We start from the raw sequence: 23,636 nt of genomic DNA, 5'->3' as shown, positions 1-23,636 counted from the left end.
TTGGCCAGCATTGCCTACTGTCCTCCCACTGAGTCCCATCTACATTCCCATTTGGAGCAAGAAATAAATCATGTTTATGTATAGGAAAACATCTCTGGCAGCTTTAGCTGCTCTGTCTGGCCTAAAAAGGAGGTGGTCTCTTTCCTTCTTTCTCAGAGAGTTCCTGGCCCTGTTTGTTCCCTAAGGCCCTGTGGCTGTTTGTCTGAAGGTGTGCTCCTCCTGGTTTATAGATGTCCCTCCACTTATAATGGGGTGATGTCCCAATAAACCTATTATAAATTGAACCTATCAGGGGTGGGGTTGTAGCTCAGTGGTAGGCACTTACCTGGTATGCATGAAGGCCAGAATTCCATCCTGAACATTGCAAGAGAGAGGTGGGTGGTGGGGGGAGAGAAATAGATACCCTAAATCAAATGTACTTAATACCCCTAACCTACCAAACATCATAGCTTAGCCAAGCCTACCTTAAACATGCTCAGAACACTTATGTTAGCCTAGAATTGGGTAAAATCATCCCCTACAAAGCCCACCTTGTAAGCTAAGTGTTGAACGGCTCCTGTAGTTTACTGAAAGCAAGAAACAGGACAGTTGTATGGTTCACTTTGCAGCTGTCGTGAAGTCAGAGAGGGCTGTATTTGTTCAGAATCAGGCAGACACGTGGCAGGTGTCTGGGGAAGCCTTGGAAGGCAGGGCTGCGGATCACTTGCCTCTCTTCTGGCCCTGCCCTTCTCAAGCCCTTGGCACACTGCTCTCCAGGGAGCTGAGCCTGCAGAGGGCACTGCAATGTGCTACCTACTACACAGGTGCTGGGGGCACAGAGCCAAGTTGCCTTTCCCTTCTTCCTCTGACACCAGGAGAACCAGAGCTGGTTTCCTGGGCCTTCCTCCCTGGGCCATTAAAGATGTCTTTGTTCACCAAAAGCTAGATCCCTGGGGCTTAGTGGAAACCAAAAACCAGAAAGGGGTTAGGGGTGTGGCTTAGTGGTAGTACACTTGCTAATCATGAGTGAGGCCCCGAGTTCAATCCTCAGCACCACACACATATACCCAAAAAGGGTTTGTGTGAGACAGAGAGTATGTATGTTGCATGTGAAAAATCTCAGAATCTCTGTTGCCATGAGAGGTTGAGCTGTTTTGGTCACCACGGCACAATAGCTAATGTTTACCCCCCAGCTGATGTTCTGAGTCTGTTCACCGTGGACAGGGATGAGTGAGGCATTGCAGCCTTGGACCGGTGCCCTCCAGTTTCCTGACCAAGGGCAGTGTCACTGACCAAGAGGCTTCTTGACAATGTCTGAGAGTTCCTCCATTAAGGCTTCACGTCCAGGGTCTGGGGTGGCTGGCTTTGGGGAAGAGTTGGGGGGTTATAGACAATATTGTTTCCTGGATGCCCTGAGTCAGTAAAAAGCAGAAAGCTGCTACCACACCCACCCCACAGTGCCCGTCAGAAGGGCTCTACCCACCACACTGGGGGCCTGATCGTCTCATCAGGGCAGAGACTTTGGAAAAGGGGCACTCTCTCATCCCTCTGAGCCAAGTGCTGATGCCAACAGGAGGCATGTGTCTGTTGAATAAGGCTGGCAGACAGCTCCTGTTTCCATGGTTACCGAAGAGGGCAGGTTAGTATAAAGGCTGCCTAAGGAAAAACTGGAATTGCAGGCAGGGCTTGTGCAGAACCTTCCTTTAGCCGCTTACCCCTCTCCCTAGATGGTCTGGGGACTCTTGATCTGAGGAAATGGGAATTTCCTTCAAGGGTCCACTTAGCTGCCCCATCCTGGCTTTATCACCTAACAGGTGTATTTCCCTTAGTGCAGAGAAGCAAGTCTCTCAGGTGGCCAGAGGGGGCACTGGAGAGCAGCCCAGAACTCTTCCCAGAGCTCTGCACTGTGTGCCAGTGGATCCCTAGGATTCCATTAGAGACACACGCCCCTGTCCCCAGGAGAGTATAGGGTTTAGAAAACCCTTAAATCCAGATAGGTCCTAGGTCCCATGAACCGTATCATCAGAGTGACCCACTGCCTCAGGTCACAGCATTCTTGTGTGGCTGCATGAATAACAACAGGTTTAATTATAAAACATTATAAAATCTCTTATTTGTGTTTCCATGTGACCAGTTGCGGGCTCTGCAATCCAAGGCCGGAGTCCTGTCCTTTGTTCTCTGCAGAGTCACACATCATCTTGGTCCTTTTTCTTTGTAACGAGAATAGAATAATCATTGTGGGGAGAATGTGGGGGAATTGATCAGTGTGGATAGGAGACATTTAAAAGCATAGCAAGTCAGTGAAGGGCGCTTTGGGAATTGATGCAATTATCAACACGTTATTTTAGTCTCTCTTCTTGGCCATTTTGGAAGAAAATTGATTAATACCTTTTGAGTGCTGCTTCAGAAATTACTTTTGGTGTGGAACAAAAATAAAATGTGCTTAGGAAACAGTTGCTTAATAAGATTAGCCCATTCTTTAATCCTGTTGGAACAAACTCTGGTCTTTAATAAGACTTTTCTTGGAGTAAACAGGGAAAGCCTCAGGTGCCTAGCTGGGTCTTTTGTTGTGCATTCACCCTGGCTGCTCTCCATTGCATAATTCAGTGTAATTTACACTTCTGAGTTATTTGCATTTTATTTACTTTCAAGAATGTTTTCTTTCACATTCTAGGGGGAGGGAGGGGATAATCTGGATTCTTTCACTTTCTGTGGGAGGGAAAGGAAATTCAGAGGTGTTTGCTGACCAACCTCACAGAATTTCTATACAGGCTTTAAAGGAGCTGCTCCCTTTCCCTTTTCCTGGGCCTGGGATGGTGCCGTCTTGGCCCCTTGGGGAGGTTTTCAGCATGAAGACACTTGTTATTTCCTACCAAAGGGAATAGCAGGTAAAAACTGGGCTTCTCCCCTGGTGACTGTTGGCACGATTGACAAGCCATCCCCACAAACGTGCTTGGGGGTCTTATCTTTTGAATCCAATCTGATAGAAATAAGGATAGACAGAAAATGCTTCCTCATTAGTACAGAGCATGGACCTTGGAGGGCAGTGACACTTCATCGGGATGATCCCCTGGACTCCTAGACTGGGAGAACTCAAAGCCTTGATAACTTGCTGCAGGTGCTCTGGTGGACTTCACAGGACCCATGTGTTTCCAGGATAGTAAACCCAACCTTCAGAACAGGAGAGGAAGAAAGCCAACCAAAGGAGCAGAAGGGCAGTCTGCTTCCTGGCTGTTCCTGTGTCTGTAGACCATTGGTAGCTCTGTGTGCCTGCAGTGTTTGTTAGGTGGAGCCTCCTCATCTTTGTGGGTGTGAGGCCTGTGGTTCTCCATTCCCTACTCAAGCACAGAAGCTGCTCCCCCAGCACCAAACAATTCCCTATTTCCATGGGCAGGCTTGACCTAGTCCAAAGGCCAAGGCCTCCTGAGGACTTGACACTAATCCCATTGATATTTCTCATACCTCTCTCATGCCTCATCCGGTATTGTTCCTTTCTAGACTGAATAGGTTCTGCTTCTTCCTCATGACAAGTTTCTGCCTGTGTGAAGTTTTAGGAAGCTTCGGGACACATTCCATTTCTGAGTGGCCCAAGCCACAGAAAGTTAATATTTGAAACAGTAGGAGAGGAAGAGCTACAGGCAGAAACCTGGGTTTGATTAAACAAACACACACACACACACACACACACACACACACACACCAGAAGAACTGAGCATTCACTATAACTAGAATGAAAGAGAAAAGCAATTACTTTCCCCTAAAGATGCTCTGAGGCTCTTGGAGGAGGGATAACGGTCTCAGTGTGGGGGCGTCTAGGAAGGCCATTCCTGACTGCGTTGGATACCAGGTTTATGTGCTGACTGGAGTTAGGCAGAGTGGACAATTAAAGTGAAGATGGGTAATTAAAGAACTTACAGGGAAGGAATGGAGTAGGACAAACTGTGGGGGCAGAAGGGAGTACACAGTCTCTGTCCTCTCAGCAGCCTGCCCAGCCAGGTGGGGAGGGCATAGGGCGCTCACCGTGTTTGCTGACAGACTTGCTAATTAAACACCAAAAGGCAATATTGCTTTGCCAATAGTGATGGCTGTGCCAGCATTATCAGTTGCAAACTGACTGCCAGGAGCATCCTAATTAAAAACAAACAGCACTGGAGGTGGCATGGGGACTGGGATCCTGCCTGGGTTTCTTAAGAACTTCTAGGATTGCTCCCAGGGAAAGTCACACCCTGGTCACTTTTAGGCCACTGCCTTTTCTCAAAGGAGCCTCTGTCTCATAACAAGGTGGTGTGATGCATACAACTTGTCCTGCTTCCTTAAACCCCAAGGTGCTGGGGTGATAAGCAAACAGACAAAGCCACTAATAGCAGATTGCGTGATGCAGTTCTTCCCTGAGAGGGGACCGGCTGCCTGGGGGTTTAATGATTTCTGCTGGGCCTCTCAATTAGGGGACAGCTAAAGCCCAAGGCCTCTTCTAAGAGGGGTTAGGATTTCATCAGAAAGCAAGTCTGGTCACATGAGAATTTCTGGCACTGTGTGCATGGCAGGCTGGACACCAGCCTGCCAGAATTGAGCGAGCAGATCGTATTGGCTTCAGCGGAGGGGAAAAGTCCGAGACTGGCCTGGGAGAAGGAGCCAACTCACTCCACCGGCTGCAGACAGGAACAGCACCACTGCTGCAGCAGGACCAGGGCTCTACTGTCCAATGCCCCCTTTTTTGAACCCTAATCAAGGCAAGTGGTGCCCAGGACTGAAGACCAAAAGATGCCTAAGGAATGCAATGCTTTCCACGCCCTCTCGGCAGCTCTGTGCTGCTTCTATCACCGCAAATCTCTCCTTGGAGTCAAGGTAGGTGTGGTTTGGAGATTAAGTGCATCTGTAATTCTTTGGGGGGCTCTAAAAGCATCAGTTTTCTAAAGAGCACTAGAAAAACTTTGTAGTTTGCTGGCTGTAAAAACAGAAGTGCTTTCTTTGACTGATGGATCATGAACCCCTAGTGGTATGTCCCTCTCCTGGAAGCAGAATCCAGTGGCACAGAATGGGGCTCCTTGTCTGTGTTTGGGGATGAGGCTCTATTGTTCGGGACACTTTCAGTTTTCCTTGGGCTGAAATTTCATACCAAAGGAGCTGAATATGACAGAGGTTATTTTTCTTCTTCCTGTCTTTGTCCCGGTCTCTCTTCCCACGTTCATACTAAATGTAAGATAGCTGGGTCCTTTTCTTTGCTTAACCTGAAGGTCCATTATATGTCAGTAATGTAGAGAAACCACAAAATCCCTCTTTTCAAATTGCAGCCAGCTCCCCAAACATTTCAGAGTTCAGAAATGTGTTTTTCTTTACCACTTAAACTGTAACCTTTGTTACAAGACACAGTGCCAGCGACTTTGCATAATATGTCAATATACTATTTCGATGAAAATATTCTGAAAACTCATTTGACTAATTCAAGACAAGGCCTGTGTTCCATGTTGCCTGCCTGTGACGCACCAAGAATTAAGATTAACATGGGCTTCCGTTGATCTTGGGGTTTGTCTGCCTCGAAAAAATTCTGCCAGCCCCAGTGTGACTATGAACTTCATTTATTTCTGGGAAATCGGAGTCCAGAAGCTCTCAAGGAATTCCTCCTACCCTGCAGCAGAACTCCCTCTCCTGAGGGACTGAAAGGCTATAGCAGGGAGATGATGTTCTGCTTCTTTCTTTTTGATAATGCTCAAAAAAAAAAAAAACCACTCAGGAAAATTACCTGTTACAGAGAGAAAGAACCATCTGTGGGGAAAATGTGCTTTGAGTGAGAAGAGGGTGGGTGTCCTCAGACTTTGCTGACCGGTTGGAGTGTTCAGACTGGCTTTCCATCCATTCAGCAAAGTCCATTTTTGTATTTTAGGTTTTTGTCAAGAAATTTGGAGGGGGGTGCATACTTAACCATCAGTTGAGGTGTTCCCTCCCTGACTTCAGAGCCCCTTTCTTATCCAGGAGCCCAGCAGGGTGACGTGAGGACCCTGTGGTTTGGTGCCTAAATATGGATCATTCTAGCATAGAGCAGATGACATTATGCTATTAACAGTATTATAGAGCTGTCAAAGATAGACTGGGAGGTCCCGAAGGGAAGCATGCACTTCAGAGATTGGCACTAGGTTCTCCCTCTATAATAGAAGTCCTTCCAGACGCCAACTTCTGCTAATTCAGAAAAGTACAGCTCAGCGTTTGGTATGTGAGGAATCAGCCCATAAATATCTGGGTCTGAGCGATGAGATTCTGTTTGGATACCACTGCTTATCTGCAGCAAGAGCTCCCAAGTCCTTCACAGAAATGGCCACATAACATATGGGGTTAATCTAAACCATTTCTTGTCCTTGAACTTTTTCTCGCCCTTCCCACCCCAGCTACTCCTGGTGGATGACTCTTGGTAGAAATGCTCTCCCCGGACCCCTGGGGTTCCCACCCCACCCATCGGATGTTGAAGACTTAACACAGACAGAGGCCCTGATCTGCTCACTCATCAGAAAGTGTGATCTTCATTTCCAACTTGGGGTTCCCTAACTGTACCCTCCAGATGAGCTTTCTTGTTTTGTTTTGCTTAGTTACCTGGGAAGGAAATCTGCCTGTAGTCAATCCTTCATCCTACTAATGGTGCCTCAAATGATAATGCCAAATCGTTTTTATTGACTCCCACTTTAATTAGGGGTTTCAGGCCTTTCTGCTCATAATTAGTTTCCGTTGCAATTAGAATTTCAAAATTAAATTGGGATTGATTGCCTGATAACAAAACGGAAATAAGGCTCCAATTCTTGACCATGTATGCTGCTTCTCTTGGCATGAATTTCTCATACCAAAAATAACACTTGCGGTAGCCATGGTAACTTTCCATTTGGTCTAATCCATATCATCTCTGGAGAAAGTAGGATGTTATTAATAGTGTTTGTTGTATGGGAAGAAAACTAAAAATACAAAAACTCCTTCATTACATAGGAGACCAATCACACTCAGAACAAGATCTCTCAGAATAAGATCTTACTTGCAGAAGTCTTGCAGAATTTAGGATATATCTAGGAGCATCGTCGTGTGGACTTGTACACAAAGACCCTGGAGAGGAATTAAATGAGAACAAAAAATAATGGGGGTGAAGAGGTGTCAGGGATATGCATATGCATACCTAGAGAGGAGACCAAGTAGGGGGAGAACGGTGTGAGCCTCTTTTTAGGAGAGGCCTCAGGGAGGATGAGGGACTGGCTTTTGTAGAACAAGCAACCCTTTAAAATTTTTTTCTAATTTTTTTTTTTTTTTTTTTATTAACATGGGATTTGGGAGGATGGGATGGGGAAGGCATTCCAGGTGTGGGGAATAGCAAACCCAGTGGCTCAGAGATGAAGACACTGGTGTTGACAATAGCATTGAAAACCAGGCCTGGTCAGAGCAGGGGTTCACAAGGAGGCTTAGTGGGTGACATGAGCAGGAAAGTAGTGGGACTTAGGACCACCTCCTAGGTCTCTGAGTTCACAAGCATCTGAGGCAGGTTGCCATATGGATTTTCATCCTGGTTGCATCCTCAGTTAAGCTTAGCAACCCTTATTTGTGACACTTTGTTTGGCCTTTGCCAGGTGCTGTGGCCTTAGGTTAGTGGGTTCCATTGAGGAGATCTGCTGCAGTACTCTGGTGAGCTTTCTACAGATACTTTTATTGACCAACTAAAAGAAAGCATCATTTATCAGAGACTTGTTACTCTCTGTGGAGGTGGACCCTGGCTTCCCAGAGGCACATGCCTGGCATAGACAAGGCTGGAGTGGGGAGGAGCAGGGGAGGTCTCCTGGGGAGAGGTAGAGTCTGCCGAGTCTGGAAGAATTAGTAGAAGTTATGTGGAGAAGGAGAGGAAATGACATTCTGGGTAGAGGAAGGAGCATCCCTAAAAGTGTCTAGACGTGGAAGAGGCTGTATGCATGCACTCCCTTCCCAACAGATCCCAGAATTTGGATCCTGACCTAGGAATTTTGTGGGCTGAGGAAAAAGGAACTGAGACTTACCATCTTATTCATGACTGATCCTGAGGAAGGTCAGTGAGGTTGTGTTGTGGGGGAAGACGGGAAGGGGGGTCTAAGAGAAGGAATGACCTTGCAAGCACAGAAAAGCTACCTTTTGAAGAAGTGTGAACAGAGAGGTTGGGGTTCGAAATGGTGGATTAACAGATCAGCAGGTGTCAGTTAACAGGTCATTAAGTCCAGTGGCGGTGGTCTCCTTTTGTCCACAGCAGCTGAGGTTAGAAGGCAGTGGATTGAAAGCGTAGACTTTGCCACATTAGATTTGATTGTCTTTGAAGCCATCAAATGCTGTTATATACAGTGGGAAGATCTTTAATCATGTTTTTGTGCTTCCTTTTGCTTTAAATCCCCCTTCCCCTATTTGGAGCCCCTGAATCCACATTACAGCCTGAGGTGTCACATCCCTAGAACATCAGGTCCCTGGTACTTGGTTTCATTTGAAACTGCCTCTACTTGTGGAATGAAGATCCTGTGGTCGATCCTTTGGTTATCATGAGAGCCTGGTACTAGTGACACATCGTGGCTCTGGTGATGGCCTGGTTGCCTTCGTCATGGGGCAGATGCACCATCAGCATGAACTGCGCAAGGTGGAAAAAGCCTGTGGGAAATATCTTTCCAAGTGACTCAGCCCCTCCTCAGGGCAGCTGCCGGTTGCTCATTTCTCTCTAGACCTCCAAAAAAAAAAAATACACCAGCACAGCTTTTTCTAAGAGCCTTAAATGCATTCCATTGGCGTCCGGGAGCTCTGGGGATCTGGTTTCCACATCAGAAGGACATGCCTGACAGAGGCTGTGTCCCAGCACCCTCTTCCCCAACAGACCCCAGAATTTGGATCCTAGCCTAGGACTTGTTTTCGTTGGAGAGACCTGAGTGGGAAACAGAGCAGGATTGGGACCCTGGGAAAATTTTGTGCATAGGTTCAGCACCTCGTGGACTCCAGAGGAGGGACGAGCCACACACTAGGGAGAAGGCTGGAGAATTGGTATGCATGGGCCACAGAGGTCTCTCCGCCCCTGGCTGTGTGAGAGGTCAGCAGTACTCAGAGGACCCAGACCCCACCCCTGGGCTTAAAGATGTCAAAAACAACGAAGGGACCTTTTAACTGATGGGTATTTTTAGGTGTCCTGGTTGGGGAAAAGACACCACGGTGGCATCTCTGTCCTGAAATGGATTTCTGGTGTCTGTCACAGCTCCAGGAGCTACTGTTGCAATCTGACAGTGGCCACGAGAATATTCAAACATTTTTCTTGCTTGTGAAGGAGCTATAATCAAGCCTTTCCGTTTCCATGGATAAGAACTCTTGATACCTGTTTTCTTTTATCAAAATAGTTATGTGCAAAGGACAGATGAGCTAGGATCCTGGGTTTTCTGTGAGAAGGGACTTGAGGAACCAGCCAACGGACTCCTGCTCAGAGCTCCTCTGCTCCTCCTACCTCTATCCCTGACCCCGCTACACAAGGACTCAGGGCTCCGGGTGCTGAGGAAGGAGGGGAAGTTCCCACCTGGGAGGAGCCCTCCCTCGTCTGGCGGGGTATGGATATGCAGGCAGCTCTCTCCAGGCCATTGGTGGGTATGGAGTAGGAAGGGTGCCTGGCTTCTTGTGAGATCCAGGAGAGGTATGCAGGCCAGCCCCAGCCAGGGAGCTTCTGGAAGAGGTAACACCATAGGAGCAGCAGGTAAAGGCCCAAGAGAGAATGAGCATCCTGTCCAGGAACTTCAGGCTGAAGTGGAGAGTAGAGGAATGAGGAGGCCAGAAAGGTGGCTGGTGAGCAGAGGACACAGAGCCTGTGTGCCGAGAGGCGGTGGGACCACTGGGGATCAGTAAACAGTTGGAATGGGGAGTGGGGTGAGGGTTGGGGGGATGAGTGTGGAACATAAACAGCGTCTCTCCTCACCCAGGCCTGGGCCCTCGGCTGGGCGCCTGCAGCCCATCAGTTCTGCTTGTCCTTTCCCGGCTCCTTCCTGTTTTTTTCTCTCTCTCTCTTCAAGCTTTGTCCTTTTCAACGCTTATAATGAGATCTTGTTCTTCACAGTGGCAGTCAAGGCCATGAGACATGATCTTTTCTGTCCCCCTCCGTGCCCCCATGAGCTGCAGTTATTTCCATGTCCTTATCCACAGCCCTCGCTTCCTTCCTCCAGCCTCCGAGGATGAAGCTTCCCTCTCCCTGACCCAGGCCTGTCTTGCCACCTGTGCCCGTGGCCACCCCTCCTCAAGGGCTCCTCTTGAGGTATCTTCAGTCTCTCCCTCTCTGCCAACACTTTTCCTCTTAGCTTCTAAACATGCTCTGGTCTTTCCCATCCTAAAAGTCATCCTTATTTCCATTTTTTTTCTTCCTTGTCTCCACCTTCCCCCACCTAATAGCTGGCTAGGACAACCTGTATTTCCTCAGTCCTGTTGGCCACCCGGCCCCTTTACTCCACCAGCGATGTGCTCATTGCCAAGTCCCCTGGGTGCTGTCCATTTCTGACTTTACTGGAACTCTCTGCTGTACCTGACATGGTTGACATTCCTGGAACTCGGCTCTCTCAAACTCCAGGACACTGTACCCTGCTTGTCCTGCTGGGTCCTTCCGGGTTGAGCCTACACTATCTTCTTGGATTTCTCTTTCTAGTCTCCTTCTTAGAAGCCAGTATTCCCCAAATGTCTTCCCATGCTATATTCCATCTCTTAGATGGGAGTTGAGATAGGATCCTTCAAGGCACTGAGAATTCCCAAGCTGCGTCTCTCGTCAGCCCATCGCCACAGCACCTGGACCCCGTGGCTTGTTGAGCAATTCCATCCGGGTGGCCCACCAGCACCCCAGATTCTACATCTTCTCCCACAGCACTGCTTCCTCTGTGTCTCTTGGGTGTTGGGTGGTGCAGTCATCTTTCTGGAGTACTCATGCCTCTTCCCTGTTCACTTCTCATGTGTCGTGGGATTAGCCTTCACGACACCACCTCCTAAACATTGCTGTCATCTGTCTCTTCTTTCTGTCTCTACCATCATATTATTCAGGTCCCCAGATCTCTTGCTTGGAATTCCTCAATAGCTTTCCCGTTGGTCATCTTTTCTCCTGAATCTTCCTAGAAGGTGGCCATTTCTAGAGATGGAAGTGAACTGTGTTCTTAAGGCAATGCATTCCCACATTTTAACAAGTATAACTGCTAGAAGGTCCTATCTTAAGTGAAAAATCTCTGCCTTTGCGACAGTTTCCTTGTTCTGCAGTTAAATGGGCACTGCAGCCCGTCAAATGCACGTCCCCGCCTTCAGATTGTGAGCATGTCTATTTTGAGGCTAACTTAGCTGGTATAAATGGACAGCTAGAAATAGGATAGGACAAATTCTGATTCTGTTTTTCTACAGAGTTGAACCAAGAATATTTGACCCATTGTCTTGGGACAGTGACAGCCCCTGCCTTAAGATATTTCAGCACAGCCCTCCGATTCCCCTGAAGTCTCCTGTACAGGCTGAACATTTCCAGTTTTGTATTCATATAGAAATACTTTGGAAAACTTAAATTCTAGGTTTCAACCAAACTCCAATTCCATAAGTCTGAGATCATGAAAATATAGGGTCTTGGTCATACTTTCCTCTTGTGAAACAGAAATATTCTTCATACCTATTTAGCTCCTGGGTACACTGCATTCATGAGATCTGAGTTGTGTTGTGTTGTCTTGGCCCTGGTTCTCTGTTTCTTTCCGTAAAATCTAATGTAGTGTTTATGTTTTTAAAAAAGTTTATCAAACAAGAAAACGTGTGTCTAATGGCTTATGTTCCTCTGGGAGACATATACCTTTAAAGTGATCAGCGAGTTTTGTATCAAAGGTGGTGGAGTTGACACTTGGCCAAAACCCATGAATCTTATGGTGAGTCATTTAGTTTTACTGCAAGCCTACTATGTACTTAGCACTAACAAATGATGCACTTTGTCTCTGAGTGGAGTTCTAAGAGTTAGTCATGGTACTGTTTTGGAGAGAGAGAATTCAAAAGTCATTTATTCCACACCCCACACGGAAGTTTATCTGAATCTTGGCCTTTTCCTTTGTGTGTTGGGCATATCTTGGGTTTTTTTTCCAGTTACATCTCCCAGTGTCTTTCCACTATGACGCATTTCGTTGATTCAGTTTATCTCATTCATTAAAGATGAATTAAGAGAAGGAGAACACTTAAATTGATTTTTATTTTATGACTTTCTTGTTGAAGGGCAAATAGGACATCTATTTTGATGAAAGCTATCATATCACACCTCTCATACTTTGCATTAAGATGTTAAATTAACAAGGTTAAATTACCCTTGATCAAAATTGCTGCCTGGGATCTCCTTGCATTCTGAATTCTGGTCAGCTGCTCTTTAGACCCTCTTATCAGAGTCTGCCTTAGCCAGAGCAGTCTTTGTTTTTATTGGGCTTTTCCCCCACCATTCTCTGTGGATGTTAACAAAGTACCACTATTACTGAATATAATTTCACTGCCAGACTCCACGATAAACATTTCCCTGGCATCATCTTATTTAATCCATACACCAACCCTGTGTGAGAGAGAAGTATTAATAGAAGTCACTCGAGTGAGCACTTGGTTAAAGAGACCAAAGTGGTTTAGAAGGGGTTTTCATAGGTCGAACTGGTTCTTAGCTTTTTTTTTTTTTTGAAGCTCATCATTTCACTAGCCCAATAAATGTTAAATGCAACCAAGTGACCTTTGGCCTCCGTCTTAAATGAGGCACATCCCATTTCTCCCTGGGAGTAGGAATCCGAATGCAGGACTCCCTCCCTCGTGGAAGTGATTTGGGTGTCTGTTCCACATTCTGCTCCAGGAATCATCATCTAAATCTGATCCAGATGGAAGGTACTCACTGGGGCTCTCAGCAGGGCAAGATGTTGACAAATGGCCTATTAGAAATCTCTTCATGTTTCAGTTTATCTATTGACAGGGAAAGGTGAGCCCCACCACTACCACCTTGGAGCTGAGCTCTGAGTGGCCTATTGGTAAAATAATGCTTTGTCAAGACAGTAAGAAGCAGGGTAGTTGAACCCTTCTGAGCCATATCAGAGTGGGAAGAGATCTTAGGGTGGATAAAAACAATGAGCAATTTCTCCAGTGTGGAAAGAAAAGAAGCTACATTTGTTAATACTGGGTGCTGCATTCAGTGACGCTTAGGCCTGCCCACTCCCACCCTTCCCCACACCCCACCCGAAAGTTGTCAGACTGTAGTCCATTTCCTTTGGTGAGGAGTAGTTTTCAGTCCCTTGATGTTTCATCAAAAAAAAATTTGAGCTCCAAAAGCCGTAGCTTCCCAATCAGACAGGGTGAAAATTTGTAGAGGAGACATTGCCCGGAGAAGGAGCGGGGAAAAGGATAACGCAGTCTAACATCAAAGGGAGCCACGGGCATGATCAGAATGACTCTAATGTAATTCGTTTGGATGTGGGATTAAGTTACCACTGCCAGCTTACAAGGTGCACTGCTTTAAAACTCTAGTCCACACAAATTACAATTAAATTAGCCTCTTTAGTCTGCACACCCCAATAGCAGAATTTTAATGGTTTTTTCTCAGCACCTTGATAAGCAAGGAGTTCCACAGATGTCCTCTTCATATTTCCTATTCATGATTTCTGTGCCTCTTTTGATAAGAGTTTGATATGATTTGGTAATGAAATGAAATGAAATCTCTTGGACTTAGGCTCTCTGGGGGTTTCAATGGTATTTTCCTGTCTGCACTCGGGTCTGATGGCTCCTGTAATTTTTATTTGTCTGTGAAAAGAAAAATCACATACAGTCGGAGAATGAAGCATCTTAGTTTAACAGCAAATCACAAATCAGTTTTTAATAGCTCTGGAGTGGGAATCTGGTCTATAGTGTGATAAATGACACAAGTCTAATTATAAGATAGTAAAACGGCATCACAACCCATCTGCAGAATCTTTGCTGAATATGAGATTCCTTCTAGGATTTGGAAGAGAAATTTACATCATCAAGGTACTTAAACGTTAGCATCAAATTAATGGACGTGTTTCTGTATGCTGAAACTTATTGAGATTTTATGAAATCCTTCTGCTACTGTTTCCACCTCAGAAGAGACCAGAAAGCTCTTCAGTGACCTGAGATAAAATACACAACAGGGGGGACTTTAGCAGTACCACAGGTCATTGACTGCTGTACATTTTCTTCAAATGCCCCGTCTATTCAGAGAGGCTGTGACCAGAGTCAGGCATGGAGACCTTCTACCCCTACATCTGCACCTCCCTCAGATCTAGCTGGAGAGGCATGCCCAGCTGGCATGCAGTGAGTCCTAGGGTTTAACCCAAGGCATAGTGCTCTGGTGACTCTCAAACTCCTGATTGTTTCTGTAGAACTTTGGCCATAGTAGAACTTTGATATGAGGCCACCATGCTTTCCACCTCCTAGACCACAGGCCAGGCCACTTGTGTGCTCACTAGGCTGGAATAAGCAAAGATGCTCAGTTGCCCCTGCTCCCTTTTGGCTACGTGTAGATAGAGCATGTGTGGTTAGTAAGCTGCCTACAGGAGCCACTTTACTGAGCTTTAATGAAAGGATCTGACTGAGCAGGCTCAAAGGCCAGGGGCCCAGGTGAGATGAGAAGTGCTTATCTTTCAAGATCCCAACACTGAGAAGGCAAAGAGGTCACCAGGAAGAGCTCAGGGCCTCTCCCCTCTAGTGCACAGGGTGACTTGTATGAATTAGAACAAGACATCTTTTCCTTAACACACTTTATTGCCATCTGCCAGGCAACTCTAACTACTGTACAGATCTACTGTGTGCTGGGGATCTGGCTTGGTGGTAGAGAGCTCGCCTAGCATGCACAAGGCCCTGGGTTCAATCCCCAGCACCACAAAAATAAATAATTAGAAGTTTAAAAAAGAGAAAAGAACACAGATCTACTACAGCTGTGGATGACCAGCACCTCCTTGATATGAGGCCACCATGCTGTCCACCTCCTAGACCACAGGCCAGGCCCCTTGTGTGCTCACTAGGCTGGAATAAGCAAAGATGCTCAGTTGCCCCTGCTCCCTTTTGGCTACGTGTATCAGATAAGGGTATATAAAATTTGAATTTGATTTATTTTTCCTCTTTGGACTTTTTTTTCAAAGTTTTTGTTTGTTTGTTTGTTTTATTTAAAAGTAAAGGCTGTGACATTTATCTCAGTAATTAGCATAAGAAACTATTTTTTCTAGCCTGCTCATCCTAATGGGAAAGGAGGATGGATGAATTCATATCTTTCTTTGGCTTATAATAAAAATATTTTTAGGTAAACCATAAAGCCAGCTAGTGTCCATAAAAGGTGAAACAGAAACAATATGGTAATTGTTTCATTGCAAGAATTTAGGATTGCCACAAATGACATCCCTGTTCTTTCTGTTCTACCTCAGATTAAAACATCCAAGGACTTGGGCTAAATTTCTAGCCTTAAAACTTACAGAGAACAGGATTTTGGGGTTTTGGCTATGGGTAGGGTTAAGAGCTGCAGCAGTAATTGGAATTTATTCATTCTTTAGGTTCATGATTGGTTTGGGCAGGATTTCAATGGGGTCTTTCAAAGTCCTGTATATGCACTTTGGCAATTTTACCAAACCTTGGGCACTGCTTGAAATTCAACAAAAGGCAGGGATTCAAAGGGGCTGAGTTTTAGAATCCTCCAAAGACCTTCATTTTTTAGGTGGCTTTTCTTGGAAGATGATCCCAGAGGTAGCACCCTTCAGAGTACTTTGTGTATAGTTATTGAGAGTTTATTTGGGGGGGAGGGGGTCTTTTTTATGTTTATCACATCTTTTAGGGACAGTGGTGACCTAGGCTATATGTCACTGCAGGTCTTGCCTGAGTTTGGTGGGTTTGAGTGGGTTTGAGTGGAGGGTCCGTTGCTTTGGACTCCTGCATTGCCCTAGCCTGGGTCACCTGATGCAGTTTCCACAAGACCCCGTGGGATTTTCCACCCTGAGCTCTTCAGAAGACATGGGCTTCACTTATCAATCAGACCAATTTTATGTGATGATCTAGAACTCCAGCCAGACTTATAATTTTGTGATCATAAATCTGGATGAGATTTCTCAAAAAGAAATAAAAAAAAAAAAAAACACCTGACCTGTAGAGTTGTTTGGTACCACTTGACAAGGAGCCTGCACTGTTGTTAACTTCTCCCTTAATCTAATAAACTGTTCCAGGACTAAAGAAAGGAAGCTTTTGAGAACCCTCCTGGCATTCTAAGTGTTGTGGTGGGATACTCCTCACCACAACAGAGCCACCCAGATGTAGCCAGCCTCTGTGTTCTCCGGCGTTCCCTCCCCTGCCCTCTCCTTCCCTCCTCCTTTCATGCATACAGATGTGCCCTTCTTCTTTTTATTTATTTCAAATAAATTAATTTTCAGTCTTGGTCATTAAATGAATGACTAGAAAAATCATCTCAATTTAAAAAATTTAATTAAAAAAATTATTAACAACTAAGTGTCTAAAGCTTCAAAGGAAATATAATCTGAGTACAAGAAACTGGCTTCATGCAGACCTCAAAATTTTTTTGCATCTGCACTGGGCTGTCACCTGTGTGTCTGGATGTGAGTCATTTGGAGGGAACCACATGTATGTGCTGATGCCAAGACATATACATACAAAGTGCTCACCACCAGGTGGAAGTCTGCCTTCCTATAAGTGGCCAGCATCATCCTGCATAGACAGAACTGTTTACTGCAACTGAAAACCCCAAGAACTGTTGACTTTGAACTGAGATAAAGAGAATAAACAAACATGTCCCTACATAGAAATTAGCTATTCCAACTGCTATCTTTTAAAAAAAAAAAAAAAATTCCATCAGAACTTCTCAAAGGCCACATATCTCTAAAACTTTCTGATGGATTTTATATATCTATTTTAGAAAATTCTTTGGTAAGAAGCAACTTTCCATATTTGTTGCCAAGAGTCATCCTTGAAAGGAAGTTCAAATTCCACATTGTTTCAAGGGAGTGTCCACCATGTGCCAGATACAGAGTTGGATACTTTATGTGCATTAGGCCATGTAGTCCTGTGAGGTGGGAATCATTCCCCTGGTGCATACAGAAACAAGCTCAGAGAAGTCTAGAAATGTGCCCAAGGTCCCTTGTGCTTGATCAGTCTCTAAGCTGTCCTCTTCATGTTCAGTGACAAGGAAGCTGCCAACTAGAGGGCGATTGATGGAGAGCACTGTTCCCGTCAGTTGGTGTTGACTGAGTACCAGCCACGTGCCAGGCCCTGGGCTAGGTTCTGGGAGCCAAAGGCAAAAAAAGCCATGGCCCCTGTCCCCAAAACCCCTTCACTCCCTCGCCTACAGTTTTAATGGATTTCCTACCTTCTTAGATGAATCCAACTCATTGCCTTGACATTCAAGGCCCCTGCATTCCTTGTCTAGCACCCTTTGGCTGCTCCCCAGTCTCTAACCTGGACTGCAGTGAAGCTGCGTAATGGGCACCTCTACAGGTGGGTCAGTCTGTCTGCTGACCACACCACAGAGACATAGAGGAGGGATGCAAGGGACAGTGTGTTCAGGGAGCATGCATGGAAGGTCCCTGTAATGGAGGGCCTGCATCAGAACATGATGGCAAGTTAGTTTGGAGCCAGATGAAAAAGGGCACTGCCTGCCTCCTGAGGAAGGCCTTGGGTTTTATCTCTAGATAACAGCCCTTGGGAGTAAAACCACAGGCCCAAATAAGTTCCTCGAAACTTTGATGCCCCCAGTTTCTGAACTCCTGAACCCCACTCTGTCACCCTTGCCTATCTACCCCATCACTCAAGCCTCTACCAGTTGTCTCTGGGGGAACAGGGCAGAGTGGGAGTCTGTGCTCCTCTGTGTCCATGGACCAGTCTGAGCCTGGGGAAGGTGAAAACTATACATTACAAGCCCCTCAACTTGTGTGTGGAGTTGGGGCCTGATAGAGATTCCAGGTTTCACGTCAGCTTTAGCTTGGGGCATACTTCAGCTAAGTCTCTGAGCCTACGGGTGGTGTGATAAGTCTGGTGGCTTTGTAGGTAGCAGGTTTTAAGACTGGAGATAGGAGGTAGATGAATTTTGAGTTTGAATAATGAGGGCAAAGGAGATGCCAAAGGCCAGGAAAGGGAGAGAAGGACAGAGTTTGCAGTGGGAGGAGTTCATTTCATCCATACTGACTTCAATTCTGAAATGCATGGTGGAAATTTTCCTTGCCAAGCACCAACCCTAAGGGCTGGAGATGGAGATTTAGGCATTACCAGCACATTTCAAAAGACTGCACCGTCCTTGTACCTCCATCCTGGCCCCACCCAGTCCATTCTGTTCACTTTCTGTGTGAACCTATTGCTTTTCCTGGGCAGAGATCTTCAACTGATTGTTATTGTCTGGAGAATGAAGATCTGACCCTCAGCCCCAGTGTCAGATTCCACTCATCTGATCTCTGCCCTGATCAGGACTACTGTGGTCACAAGTGACAGGGACCCAGCTCATGCTAGCTTAGGTCACAGGGTATTTCCTGGCTGAAGTAATCAGCTGCCACCAGGACATCTTGTTCCTCTTCTCTGCATGTGCTGATTTGGTTGTCTCAGCCCACTTCTGTCCCTCTGGTAGGAAACCTGAAGATGAAGTACCTTCAGACTTTGAGTCTCACGATATTTTCACCAGATGGGGATAGTGTCCTTGGGCGCAGGACCCTGTCCTGGGCCAACCAGCAATGGCCAGGAAGGTGGACTCTGAACCAGATTCGTGGACTGAAGATGGAGCGCTCCTTCAGGGAGGGTGCTGGAGTCCATTACATATGTATATTCGTGCCAAATATGCCCATTGCTGTACCTTTGCATTACTTTAGCCCTGTCCTCATCCAAAGCTTCTCTGTCACCATACCCAGCTACTCTTTGTCTCCCTTAGCTCAAATGTCCCTTCCTACCCTTCTCCTTAAGTTTCATCCTCAAGGTCCAACTTTGATTCTGCAGCCTGTCATTTCTCCTCCCCACCCCATGAGGCTATTCCCAGAACCCACCTGGACCACAGTGACCAAAGGACAAAGAGATAGAATAGCTCACTCAGGCTGCAGAACTAGGAACAGGAATAAGAGAGCAAGGCAGGAGGTCCACTCCCAGAGCTCTGGGGTGTGTTAACACTTTTGCTTGGTGTATGGCCTTCCACCAGGTTGTACTCTCCCTGAGGATAAGGACCCGGGTCTTCCTCTAGCCCTAGCAGCCTGGTGCTTGGTAAATTGCTTGGACACATTGATAGCCATGACATGGTGCTTCTGCATCTTAACCTTTTGAAACTGCATCGGTTCATGGGCTGGGGGACAGGGTCTTTCTTGCACAACTTAAGATTCTGTAGAAAATGGGAAGTTTTTCTAACAGACAGAGTGAAACAAATATCAATTATAATGCAGATGCCATCTTTTTCTAATTCTCCTGTCTCCTGCAAGCAAATGAGCATCCGCAGCACCTCTGAGAGTTTCTGACAGATGCTTGTGCACCCCACCCTCATGCCTGGCTTAGGACCGGGGATCTCCTGCATATCCAGGCCTATTGTTGTGCCTGATTAGAAATGCAGGCTCTGATGCTCACAGGGGAGACCCTGTGCTCTGTTCCTCCCAGGCCGGAACAATTTTCTCTTCCTTGGAGAGCTGTTGAAACGTGGGTTTCTGAGTTAATCGAGGTTCCCAGCACGTCTGTGGAGCTGGCTCTGCGCCTCCAGAATGTGTTTTCCAGCCATCTCCTGGGCTCTAGCTATTCCAGCCTGTCAAGACCAGACTTGCCAGGGTGTGTGGGGCTGCAGAAACGTTCTTTGCAGATTCACGGTGACACTCATGGTTTATAGAGCCAGCCCCGGCAAGCTAGCACCAGTTCTGGTCACGGAACTGGACCATGGGTGTTGCCTCTCAAGAGGAAAGAAGCTGCTGGTAGCAGTCAGCTGCCGGGTTTGTGAACAACCAGGCTGCATTCCTCACTTCTCTCCTTAACCCCAGCCTCTCTGAGCTTCCTATATCAGACCTTGAATGTGAAGTGTGCTTGGGGGCGGGGAGTACTAGGGATCGAAACCAGGTCCTTGTGCACACTACGCAGGTGCCCTACCACTGAGCCACACCCCCAACTCAAGTCTATGTTATAAAATCAGATTAGTAGTAGTAGCATCCTGATATGATATGTCTGTCAATGACAGTTAACATTAGTGCTGACTACCCCCAGGCTGTGTTCCATCGCTTTATAGATATCCACCCATTTAATTCTTATTAGCCTCATTTGACAAATTATTATTCCTATTTTCCAGATAGGGAGCCTGAGACTCCACAGAGAGTTAATGTCACTTGCCTAAAGCCACACAGCTTTTCCATGGCACAGTGGCCTGGGGATCAAGATGGCTGGCTGGACTGAGCTCTTAAACACTGTGCTGTAATGCCTGTTGATATCAAGGTTATTAAAATGCTGGTGATGAGAAAGATATAGTTAGACCCGGATTGTCATGAAAAGCATCAATTACAGTAATATATGCATTTTCTAACCTTCAATTTGATTGGACAAGTGTGGGCCTTAGCCACCCCCTGCATCTCCATCAGTTTACCTGCATCTAATCTCAGACCCCAATGCTAATGACTGAGACTAAAATGCCATTTTTGAAAGTGGAGTCATGTGAGTGAGTAACCATGATACCGGAGTACTACCCGTGCCTAATAGATACTTAGGACTCTATATACGGCACCTCTTCTTATGCCTCCCCTACCCCACCTAAAGGACTGCTTCCAAATGCCTGGTAGGTGAGATTCAAGCAAGCCTCAGGGTAGAAGACGTGGCTTCTACCTGCCTCCTCATTCTGTAGTGGGTGGATATGGTCCCCAGAAGGAAGTGGCAAGACCTGTGGGCAGAGTGTTCTGGATTCAGAGCTGAGCAGCTTCCCTTCCTCCGGAAGCTGCCATGTTGGGGTGGGGCTCAGAATGTCTGGAGTCTGTGCTGGGCAGAGAAAGCCTACCCTCGTCTCTCCTGACCACCAGCTCCTTCCTCTTCAGATAAATATGTGAGAAAATGAAGAATCAAATTCACCTTCTAGGAATGAGGCTCAAATTCAGGGCACAAAATAAGAGAATCACCTTGGAGAAAGAGTTGTTCTACTACAACAGGGTCATCGTTAGTATTCATAGCGTTTGTGTGAGAAATTGATTATTCATGAGTTTTCCCACTGTCTCTTCCCGCCTAGCAGTTGAAGAGCATGCAGCCCACAGGGCAGTGAGCACCGCATCTACATTTAGTGAAATCTGTCCAAGAGGGCAGGCGAAGCTCCCCTGGGCACTTTAGTGCCACTGTCCTGTGCCTACAGAGGGACTGAGGGTGTCTTGGGTCCAGGCAGTCTTTGAGGTACATTGAATTCAGAAGACATTTACAGAAACAAATGTGACAGAGTTGGAACATACGTGCTAGGAGAAAAGGCTCCAGGAACTGGGGTGGATTGAAACGATATACTTTTGCACTCTCTCTTCCCAAGACCAGATGATGCTGTGCGGACACTGTCTCTTTTAGTGCATAATTCTAGCCTCTGCAAATAATACCAATGCATGTGACTATTATGTGAGTAAATACTTATCTCTTCTACCCTTCCATCAGAAATGTAGTTTAAGGAAGAGCAGGAGGATTCCTAGGATGTTAGTTGTTCTGGTCAGTTTTTTCACTGCTGAGCAGAACCATTGTACGATAGGAAAAGTTTATTTGGGGGCTCACACTTTCAGAGGTCTTAGTCCATAGGAGGCTGGCTCCATTCCTTAAGGCGGAAGAGTATGGCAGAGGGAAGCAGCTCACATTTTGATCCGGAGGCAAGAGAGACTCTACTTTCCAGATACAAAATATATGCCCCAAAGGCCTGCCCCCAGGGACCCACCTCCTCCAGCCACACCCTACCCACCTTCAGTTACCACTCAGTTAATCCCAAGGGGGTTAATTCACTGATTGGGTTAAGGCTCTCATAATTCAATCATTTCTCCTCTGAACCTTTTTGCACTGTCTCACAATTAAGCTTTTGTAGGCACACCTCATATCCAAACCATAACATTAGTAGAATCATTCAGACCGTGGATCATCGAGAGGCCACACAGTTGGGATGAAACCTTTGCTGAGGGTAGAGGTGTCATTGTGTTATCTTAAATTGCTAGAATTCTCTTTGTAGCCAAGACCTATAAAATTAGCCTAAGCCTAAGTAAAATAGTTGCATTTCAAGAAAAAATTCAAATTCCTCCCACATGGTAGCAACAAAGCAAAGGGTGCACTGTTACTAAGAAATCAGGGGATTTGGGGGAAGCCGACAGAATTCTGCCAAATGTCACAGACACATGTGACCCATTCCAGGAACCAGGAATCTCATTTTTGGTTATCAAGGAGAACAACTGTCAATCACGGGGTTTCAAACTAAAAATAGACACATTTTGCCTTAACTTCTTATATGCTTACCCCTCACCAACCCTGGGGTTTACAGGCCATCAAAGTTCTTATGTGTAGTGGCAGAATCATAGTTGGCAAGATCAAGGTCTTATAAAGTAAGGCAATTGGGAAACATCAAAGTTGTGTTAATATATGTGATTAAAACAGTAAGTAAAAGTTCTAGAAGGCACCCACCCCCTCCACATAATCACCGTTTAATCCCAAGGTGTCCATGTATGGGGACCCTGGCATTGCTCCCTGATCGTTTGGGAGACAGGGCCCACATCTCCACTGAGGCAGAGAGGCAGCAAACCTGCTCCTCTGAATGTATTAGAACCAGCCCTCACTGGCTTGGAATGAAAAGCCCTTTGTCATCACCGGCTCACTAGGACCAACCTCCCTTAAATTCCTTTTCTCGTTTCTCCCTCCCCCCACACCCCCCCTCCTTCCCTTGTAAAAATCAAGTCTAGGCAATTGTATAACCAACCCCCTAACTTCTCACAAATGATGTGGGTGATTAAGGGCATATTTTATGAAGTCTGGCCCTTCATTTGAGCGGGTCAATCTCTGTAATCTCCTTCTCCCTCCTCCCTGGAGATAGTTCCCCTATTGCATCCTACAGTACCCTCTTAAGGGTCTGTGCAGGAGTGGGGGTTGGGTAATAATCGTGGATTTTCCTCTAAGGAGTCAGGATATTTTTGGTAACAAGTGTAAAACAGTATGATCTCAAAGCCTGGAGTGAAACATTGTTGCATATAAAATGCTTTTCAAAAAAAAAAAAAAAAAAACAACAACTTTTATAACTGATGCTGAGCAGGAGACTGGGGGAGAGAAAAGTGATCTGGATGTGGGGGCATTAGGGAGGAAGCAGAATGCAAAGATAAATAGGGAATAGCTTTTTGGATGTGAGCAAATAATATTTCATTGAAGGATTATGTAAGACCTACTACATATGTTCAGATCTCTACGTTTTCAGACCACAGAATGAAAAGAGGCCCAGGGCTTATGAGAGCGATACTGACTGCCTGTCAGGTGGCCAGAGAGGGGCTTGGGCCACAATATCAGTTAAGACTTAATCAGCTACCTGAAAACACCCAAAATCACAGACTTAAAGAAAATCAATCCCTTAGTGATCTGGGGCCAGTGATCCAGGCATGTTAGCCCCGTTGTTACCAGGGACCCGGCCTGGTCAGCCCTTCTGCGCTACCACCCCAAGACCCTCCCCAGGGTCCAGGATATTGTCACGTCTCCAGCCA

At 46.1% G+C, this 23,636-nt stretch overlaps 1 protein-coding gene across 2 annotated transcripts in view; it reads left to right on the top strand.

The window, feature by feature from the left end:
- Positions 1 to 23,636, top strand: part of Bcar3 (BCAR3 adaptor protein, NSP family member) — a 114,123-nt gene that overhangs the window by 63,441 nt on the left and 27,046 nt on the right. Inside the window, exon 1 of one of the 2 annotated variants that reach the window (XM_076863486.1) lies at positions 4,539 to 4,824. The exons of the other annotated variant lie outside the window; for it this stretch is intronic. Within the exon in view, the coding sequence (XP_076719601.1) occupies positions 4,741 to 4,824 (84 nt within the window). The 5' untranslated portion in view covers positions 4,539 to 4,740. Of the gene's footprint in view, positions 1 to 4,538; positions 4,825 to 23,636 lie in introns of those variants that run through there. 2 annotated transcript variants of the gene reach the window in all.

The sequence above is a fragment of the Callospermophilus lateralis genome, chromosome 7 (genome assembly GCF_048772815.1).
Source record: "Callospermophilus lateralis isolate mCalLat2 chromosome 7, mCalLat2.hap1, whole genome shotgun sequence".
NCBI classification, from domain to species: Eukaryota; Metazoa; Chordata; class Mammalia; order Rodentia; family Sciuridae; genus Callospermophilus; species Callospermophilus lateralis.
Note: the sequence above shows the minus strand (reverse complement) of the source record. Positions and strands in the feature narration are given on the sequence as shown.